Source organism: Rhea americana, unplaced genomic scaffold (assembly GCF_003343005.1).
Source record: "Rhea americana isolate MKP2758 unplaced genomic scaffold, rheAme1 scaffold_331, whole genome shotgun sequence".
Classification (NCBI taxonomy): Eukaryota; Metazoa; Chordata; class Aves; order Rheiformes; family Rheidae; genus Rhea; species Rhea americana.
Genome location: NW_028186459.1, coordinates 20,019 through 28,902, shown reverse-complemented (window position 1 = coordinate 28,902; position 8,884 = coordinate 20,019). Strand labels below are relative to the sequence as shown.

Here is an 8,884-nt window from a genome sequence, read left to right as displayed (position 1 = left end):
GTCCGGTCTCACCAGCCCCGGGGCAGGAATCGCCCGGCCGCGCTGCCCCAAGCGGCTCGCCCGGTCTCGCCAGCCCCGGGCAGGAATCGCCCGGTCTCGCCAGCCCCGGGCAGGAATCGCCCGGCCGCGCTGCCCCGAGCGGGTCGCCCGGTCTCACCAGCCCCGGGGCAGGAATCGCCCGGCCGCGCTGCCCCGAGCGGGTTGCCCGGTCTCGCCAGCCCCAAGGCAGGAATCGCGCAGCTGCGCTGCCCCAAGCGGGTTGCCCGGTCTCGCCAGCCCCAAGGCAGGAATCGCGCAGCTGCGCTGCCCCAAGCGGGTCGCCCGGTCTCGCCAGCCCCAAGGCAGGAATCGCCCGGCCGCGCTGCCCCAAGCGGGTCGCCCGGTCTCGCCAGCCCCAAGGCCGAATTGCCCGGCCGCACTGCCCCGAGCGGGTCGCCCGGTCTCGCCAGCCCCGGGGCAGGAATCGCCCGGCCGCGCTGCCCCGAGCGGGTTGCCCGGTCTCGCCAGCCCCGGGGCAGGGTTCGCCCGGCCGCGCTGCCCCGAGCGGGTCGCCCGGTCTCGCCAGCCCCAGGGCAGGAATCGCCCGGCCGCGCTGCCCCGAGCGGGTCGCCCGGTCTCGCCAGTCCCAAGGCAGGAATCGCCCGGCCGCGCTGCCCCAAGCGGGTTGCCCGGTCTCACCATTCCCAAGGCAGGAATCGCCCAGCTGCGCTGCCCTGAGTGGGTTGCCAGGCCGCACTGCCCTGAGGGAATCCCCCAGCCAAGCTGCCCTGAGGCGATCACCCAGTTTCCCTGGCCCCAAGGTGGGAATTGCCTGGCTGCGCTGCCCCGAGCAGATCTCCCAGCTGCGCTGCCCCGAGGGATTCACCCAGTCTCGCCAGCCCTGTGGGAATCGTCCAGCCGCCCTGCTTTGAGCGGATCTCCCAGCTGCCCAGCCCCGAGGGAATCATCCACCCGCGCTGCCCTGAGCAGATCACCCAGCCTCACCAGCCCCGAGGGAATCATCTGGCTGTGCTGCTGCAAGCTGCTTGGCAGTGGCTCAACCTGGAGCAAAGCCCAGCATGGCTGTTCCCTCCCCACGCCTAATACCAGCGTGATCTCTATACTGTATCGGGTATCATGGTGGATGCTGCAGCTGTTGCAGGACCAGTTTTCCATTTAAACATTTTTATCTCTTCCTCTCCGCAGCATCTTAACTTTCATCTTGCAATCTTTTTCAGAAAACATTTTTTCCTAGTGTCGGGAGAGGTGAAAGGTAACCACAGTCAAGAAACACCTATACCATATACTTCTGTCACTGCTGTCCGCTTTGTCTCTTTCTTTTTGCTCCTAACTCCCACTTTTGCTTCACCCTATTGGTGTGGGGTTGTAAGTTCTTTGAAGCAAAGGCCTGGTGTGTCTTTCTCTGTGAGGTGATTTCCCTTTACTGGATGCTTGAAAACAAGTAAGTGAATTGCTGCTTTCATTAAGTCCCTTTTGATTTTCTAGGCGGTCAGTGCATTAGCTGGAGTTCAAGACCAGCTCATTGAGAAGCGTAAGTCACTTTTTCATTTTGCTCTGAACACAACTACTTTGGAAAGAATTAACCTTCTGAATCCACTGTGTACTTGCCATTCCATTAGAGCACTCCCCTTTTGGGCACCAGCATCTGGTCCTCTTAGATGAGCTTCAGAGTACTCCCAACGTGTGCTCTAGCTATAAAAGTCAAGAAAGGGGCCCTATGAGAAACATTACAAGTAAAGTTGAGCTTTCTTTCTTGATAAGTGTTTAGTATATATTTCAAGGATTCATTGTGTATAAAGCATGTTTAAATGGATTTGATGCTTTTTGGAATCTAGAGAAGCTGAAGCAATGCATTTTTTTGTTTGTATGTCTTTCTGTAAGTGATTATGAGAGAAGTTGAGTGCTGCACATTCAGATACCCTGCAGTCTGTTGCAAGCTCTGTTCAGCTCTCTCCTGAATCGGTCTTGCTCTCACTGAGACATTGAAACTGTTATGTGCTGATCAGAGAGCAGTGCTGGGTTTCCAGTGCTTGAAGCTGAAAACTTTAGTTCTCATATATTTTTTTTTCTCCTAGTGCTTTGAGAATATTAGCCACTTCTGTTCAGTTTTTTTTTTTTTAAATTGTAGTTGATATCAAATCAGATGCAATTCTAGTGTGCCTCAGTCACTGAGGAGGTAGCTTGCTGTGATTCAGACATATTTTTCGGGTTGTCTTATTTACTTCTTGGTGTTGTATGGCTCAGCATGCACTGGCTGCCCGATGCACCTTTCCTGGAGGTTGCTCTGTTTGCTTAGGGCTCGCTGTGGGTTCAGAGATTCGCCAGGCCTGGGATGTGAGCTGCAGAGAAGTAACCATTGTGCTCSTCTGTGTTTGTTGTGCTCCAGGGGAGCCAGGCAGTGGGACAGAAAGTGACACTTCTCCAGACTTCCACAATCAAGAGAATGAGCCTAACCAGGAGGATGCTGAAGAGCTGGATGGATCTGTGCAGGGGGTGAAACCCCAGAAAGCTGCTTCCTCTACTTCCTCTGGCAGTCACCACAGCAGCCACAAAAAAAGGAAGAACAAAAATCGACACAGGTTAGTGGTACCAGCAGCCTTCTTGTTCATGCCTTCTGAATGGCTAGTTGTTGTTGAATTGACCTTATTATGCCACAGGAACTAGTAATTTGCTAGAGTAATGAGCAGCTCAGGCTRCCTCTTTGTGGTGGTAATTTCTCTTGTTTTTAAGTTATATGCATCCTGTAGTATTCATCAGGATCCCATTGCTCCCATTACATCAAGGAGGAGAAGGTATGCAAAAATAGCTAAAACAAGCTGTCTGCACAGGTACTAATTCCAGCTCTGATACAGCTAGACTTGTGACTGGGCCTATCTATCAAGAAGGATAAAACTGTTTTTCCTTCCACAGAAAAAGATAATAGGCCTAACTTCCTGTGCTTGCTTGTTGATTTCTGCAGAACTCAGTAACATAGGAATATTAGTACTTTGGGGAAGGAAGGTGAAAAAGCAAATCAGAATATTTGGGGCATTATGGACACCCTCAATATTTTCACTGAGAGTTCAACTCCAAATCCTTTCTATTTGTTGTCCTAATCTGAGTCTCTTTCCCTTTAGTTTATGAGATTTGTTTTGTTTGTCAAAAACCTTAAGGTATGTCTCTAAGGTGTGGTACAGCCTAGCAGGCTGGTGGCTTGGGCATCAGAAAGAATCTAACTGTTTTACAGTGGCATTCCCTCTGGGCTAACATAACCTACTTCTTACCTTGTCTCAGCACTCTGCAGTAAGAGCTAGCTCATCTAAAAAGTATGATAATGTGCTGTGGGGATATGCCCTTAGAAATAGAAATACCTGGAAATGTGTGCTTTTGGAAAAAAGAGACAGAAACTTACTTTAGAACTATGTCTCTCTGGAAATGATTGCTGTAACTGATACCTAAAGTTTATTAGAAGTAAAGGAGATCAAAAAAATCAAATATTACTTCTACCTGGAGCTTGTTGGCTCTGCGTATGGACAGGTTTCCCTCTCTGAGAGAACTTTCCATACACTTTCAGGAAAGAGAAATGTTTTAAAGAGCAGTGCTCTTTAAACATTGCTGGGGGAAAAGTCAGTTGGGAGATACAGAGGTAGGTAAAGTGCTTGCAAACTGTTAAACTACCTTTTCTCCCTAATTAGGTTTTGAGTCATTAGCATGTCTTTAATTCTTAGATCAGGATTTTCTTCCTGCAGTCTTAATTGGGCAATCATCCTAAAATATTGGATGTCCTCTTTGATTCCTCATAAACTAGGAATCCTAAGCAGTTTAAAACTTTTTTTTTTTAATTATTTTTTTGCCTGTAGATAATTGGAAAGAAGTTCAGGGATAACACAAAAAATTACCTCTGTAAGCAAATTCAGAAAAACAGTCTCTAAAACTAAAGTACAGCAGAAGAAAATTGTTTTTTCAGATGAATTAGAAATTATTATTCTATATGCGTATATGGACAACACACAACTGTTTTTGTCCATAAATGYAACACCACTGCGACTGTGCTACAAATGCTGTAAATAATATACATTCTTTTGCTCCATTACCTAACCCAAACTTTGGCAACAGGAGTTAGGAAGAAACTACCCTACTGAAAGGTTTATGTTGCTTTGGGGTTTCTTGTACATTCCTTCCACTGAAGCAGCTGATGCTGGCTACTGTTGGAGAGAGAATATTGGACATGAGGAGCCCTGATCTGATCTGGTATGGCAATTATTATCATCCTAAGAGATGCATCAGACAAATATAAATTATGGAAAGGCTTTTGCAATTAATAACTTACTATTCTGTAATGTTTAACATGGCCAGATAACGAAGGTAACCAAGTCTGTCTTTAATAAAAACACTATTAAAATTGTGATTGCTCGTACTGACTGTCCCCTAAATTTCAGCAAAAAAAAAAAAAAAATAGAATGTTTGATTTTATCTAGGTTAAAAAAAAAAGTCCTCATCAACTGAAAGTGTAACTAAATGCTTTAAAATGCTTTGCAGCCTGAAGTGCTCTTTAGAAACAGACCTGTGTCTGTTCCTTGAATATCATGTAATGGAGGTGGGGGTTGGAGGTGAAGAAATCTTGGAGGTTTCTTTTATGGCAGTTCTCGTTCAGAAGCTCTTCCATTTGCTTGCATAACGCTGAGTTCTGCTCGCCTAGTACTGAAGAATTGGAAGGTACTGGGAATGGACACCTTGAAGGTGCACCGACTCTACTTGTAAATAGCTTAGGCATTTCTGCTTGATACATGACCAAGCAGCAGTGTTGAAAGATGGCCTCAGAGTGGGCAGAACTCTGCGTATGCAGTTTTGTTTCTAGTTAAAGCAGACAATCAGATGGAAGTTAGTGTTCTGGTTGAAGTCATCCTCAGTTCCCTCTGGGACTGCAAAAAGGCCAAAATGATTATTTTTTATGATGTGTTCAGCTACTTCAATGGCCAGAAATTACAGGAGGAAACACTACTGCTTCCTCCTACAAGTTCAGTGATGAAAAGCTACTGAGTTACAGATGTTTTGATGATAAATCCTAAGAAATACGGTGGTTAGCTTTCAGGAAGAACTGTTTCTAAAGACAGTGCTGTGGGATCAGTGTGAATGCCAAGACAACCTACGGGAATGTAACTGAACTGTAATTAGATTAAGCCAATTCACCATGTTATCTTTTTCGCTTTCTAAATGAAGCGAGTGTAAGAGAATGTGTGTGTGTGCGTGTATTATGAGACTATTTGAATGCATAGTTAGCCACATAGTTTTATGGTTGTCTCTGCCTTTGAACAAGCTTTGCTTTGCCATAATAATCTACACAAAGCCACTGCTTTCTGACCACCCATTTGTTTTTGCAAGCAAATCATTTTTTCCTCTGCCTGTGAGCTAGTGTGCACTTTCAAGTACTTGATAGCTTCCTTTTTCTGCACATAAAATTCTCTCCATAAAACCACTCTGCCTGTGTTTTAACACCTTTTTTTTTTGTTGTTGTTTTTTTTCCCGGAAATCAAATTGGGGAGGGGGACTCTAGATTGCCAAATCTGGAGTGCTTTTTTGTGCCCAATTCTGGTTAAGATATTTTGAGAACTTTATGGCATTTGAACACTGGCTTTATTTTTCTTTTTCTTTTTCTTTTTTTATTTAGTAATCTCGCTAGGGTGGCTAATCAACTAATTTATTTAATTCATTAGTATATTAATTTCTATTGCTTTCTTCCTTTCAAATGCTGCCCCTCAGCCCGTCTGGCATGTTTGATTATGACTTTGAGTAAGTTTGACTTGAATTAGTACTTGTGCTGTGTTGTTAGTGTGTAGACACCAATGTGCCTTTTGAGACCTTTCTAACCCATAGTTTATCTGTTTAATTGTAGGTATGTATATTAGGTTAGGCTGGGAAGTTTTTTTTAAAAACAGAAAAGCGTGATGGAGGTAACATTTCATTTAATAACTTCAGCAAAATTAAATTAACTTCACTCTTCTTTACCTCTCTATTCCATTTTAAAATAGATAAACTTTTTAACTTTAAAACGTAGTTAAATTCTGATTCTTCTGGCTTTGCTTCATAAGGAGATTAGTGTAGATTTGGATATTTCCTTCTGGAAAAATGTAATAAACTCAGTACCCTTGACTTCTATAATTCCTGTCAGCTCAAACTCCTATCTCTATTCCAAGTAAATAATCGTTACCACTATGTCTGAATAATTACCTATGGCATAGTTACACATCTAACAAATTAACATAGAGCATGCATATTTAACTTTTTATTTCTTTACGCTGCGTAACTTCCCTGTGATTTCTATTATGAACCCCTGTTAACTCCTTTTTTTTGAGTGGGCGGAATACGCATTTTGGCAAAGAATAAAGAATCCACTCTCTCTCCTTGCTGCTCCTTGTCCAGTAATACTGGGACAGCGATTTGGCTCAGCTGAATTGAGAATGTGGATTGAATTAACCAAATAGTCTTTGTTGTAGCCTGTGCCATATGCAGTAGCTGGTTCTTTGAACTCCAGTGTTGGTTTAATGTATTGAAATGGACATTTCTCTTATCTTTCCAACCACAGGATTGATCTCAAGTTAAACAAAAAGCCAAGAGCCGTAAGTATCAGTGCTCTGTCATTGTTTTCATTGCTCATCCATACACTTGAGTGGCTGACTGACTCCTAATCTTAAAAAGCCTCCTTCTGCTTTAATTTAAAAGTTCTTATTTTAATGTTTGAGGAATATCTTGGTATGAAATAAGCATTGTCTTGTGGATTTAATAAATAAGCCCAGGTAGGCTTGTTATGAAGCTAGGTCACAGTTAGAAGCCCCTTGCACTTTTTATGAAAAAAAAAGCTGTTTTCTGTTCTTCTGTCTTGTCATGATCTGGAATATTAAAAGTACCTGGTTCTGGATTATGCATTCCTGAGCTAAGGTTTTTGAAGGGTCCTGTCTCTAAAATGCTAAACTAAAACAAAACAAAACAAAACAAAAAAAMCCCACAAAACTCTTTTCTGTTTGCCTGCAACTAATGGTGTGTAGAAATGAGAGAAGACTGAGGAAACCCAGCTCTGCAAGCAGAGTTGGAAGTAGAAGGGTGTTAATGTGTCTGTCCTTTCCTTTCTCTGCAGGACTATTAGACTCATCAGTGCTGAAGCTTCTGGGATTTAGGTCTACACGAATCCCCACGGAGAAAAATGCTGGTTGACTGAATGATCATGATGGCAGCTCTTTGGTCGAGTGTCTGCATATGGGAGTGGTTCACTCTAAAGAACTCAGATAGGGGGAGACATAGTCTTGGACCATGTACTTTGCATCACTTTCAAATCACCTGAGTTGCAGGAAGACTTATGGTATAGTAGTAGTAGTCATGGGTTCCTGAGTATTCTGTGCTTCCAGCTCAGTTGGGAATTTCCTACAATTGTCTGATCTTGCTGCTGACACCCGTGTCATCTGTAATAACCATGGAGAGAGATTTCCTTTTCCACTGGAATTGGGGTATGATTCAATATGTCCCATCTACATTTTAAGACTGTTAGGTTACTTTTGATATTGCTATTTAGCTGTGTGGTTTTCATTTTGTTTTTTTGTTTGTTTGTTTGTTTTTCTTTTATCCAAAGTGTATAGTACATAATTTGGTTTTTGGTTTGTTTGTTTTAATCCATATAGAGAAGAAGGTTCTTCATTTTGTGGAACAACCCATTTGAATTCTTATTCAAGCAAAGAAGGTGATTAACCCTTTTCTCTAATTTTATTTTAAATAGTAACCCTTTAAAGTTTGTGTAGTACTTTTAGATACAGGGAAGGCTGAGCTCAAAGCCATCTTGCTCTTCGCTGTCCTTGAGGTTGAGTGAATTCTCTTTTTAATACAAACCTCTGTCACTTGTACATAAACAATAAAAGTTGCATCTTTGGCTCTCTTCTCACATTTTGTTCAGTCTAAAACTTTGACTCTTAGTGCTTTTAATTCTCCATCTGCTCTGTGAAGTTCTGAGAGTTCTGTGGAATTCTCCCACTTTCACATAGTAGCTGCTCCTAGCCTGTCTTACAATTCTTTGTGCTTTTGTTCCTCTGGTAGACATAACACCGAGTCCTTGGAAGGATTGCTAGGCACTAATCTCCAACTCTGTCCAGCTAATCCTGCTTCAAGGTAGAACTTGGATGCAAGTCAGTTCTTGCTGATACTGGCAGAATGCCTATAGATAAGAGATGTGCAGTGTTGATTGCCACTGGAAAAGTACACAGAGAAATGAGTGTTGGGTGTTTTTCACAGTAGCTAGGTCAAGATTTCAGTGCTGATGTTGAAATAGGCTGCACTTTGAGAAAAGTGGTATCTTATAAACATTGCCAATGAAGAGACTACTATGGGAGGTGTATCACCTGCCTTACACCCCGAGTACTTGCACAGGCACTTGGCATAGCTGAGTGCTAAATTTGGTCTGTTATACCTTTGCTGTCCTCGTCTCCATTTTTTTTTTATTATTATTAGTTTTCCCTCCCCTTTGCCACCTTGCAGCTCAGTAAGTTCTGTCTTTGCCCTTGGTAGTAGGGTCTTGACCATCAGTCTCCCCCTGCCCCAGCCCCAGGTCCCTCCATGCAAGCACCTGCTCAGTGTAGAGTAGTACCTGAGACTGGAGGTAAAATCATATGGGAGCAAAGTTCTCCCTTATTTGGTTTTTCAGTTCAGGGATTGAGGCAGCTCTGTATTCTTTCCAGTCAAATTACTCATGGTTGAAGCTGGCTTATCCTTCAGTACACTCCTGGCTGGCACTCTCTTGTCATGGGATGATGGCAGCTTATCTGCGGGGGAGTGTAAGGATGTAATGACTTAAGCGGAAATCAGCCAAGCTGTCCTAGTTTTTTAAGTTACTCCTCTTGAAAGGTTAAATGAGGGGGAGGGAAGA

At 43.4% G+C, this 8,884-nt stretch overlaps 1 protein-coding gene across 1 annotated transcript in view; it reads left to right on the top strand.

Annotated features, from left to right (window-relative positions):
• Positions 1 to 8,768: 8,768 nt before the first annotated feature.
• The window catches only part of LOC146592394 (uncharacterized), a 4,343-nt gene continuing 4,227 nt past the window's right edge, over positions 8,769 to 8,884 (top strand). The window contains exon 1 of the mRNA XM_085311113.1: positions 8,769 to 8,792. Within this exon, the coding sequence (XP_085167239.1) occupies positions 8,769 to 8,792 (24 nt within the window). The remainder of the gene's footprint in view (positions 8,793 to 8,884) is intronic.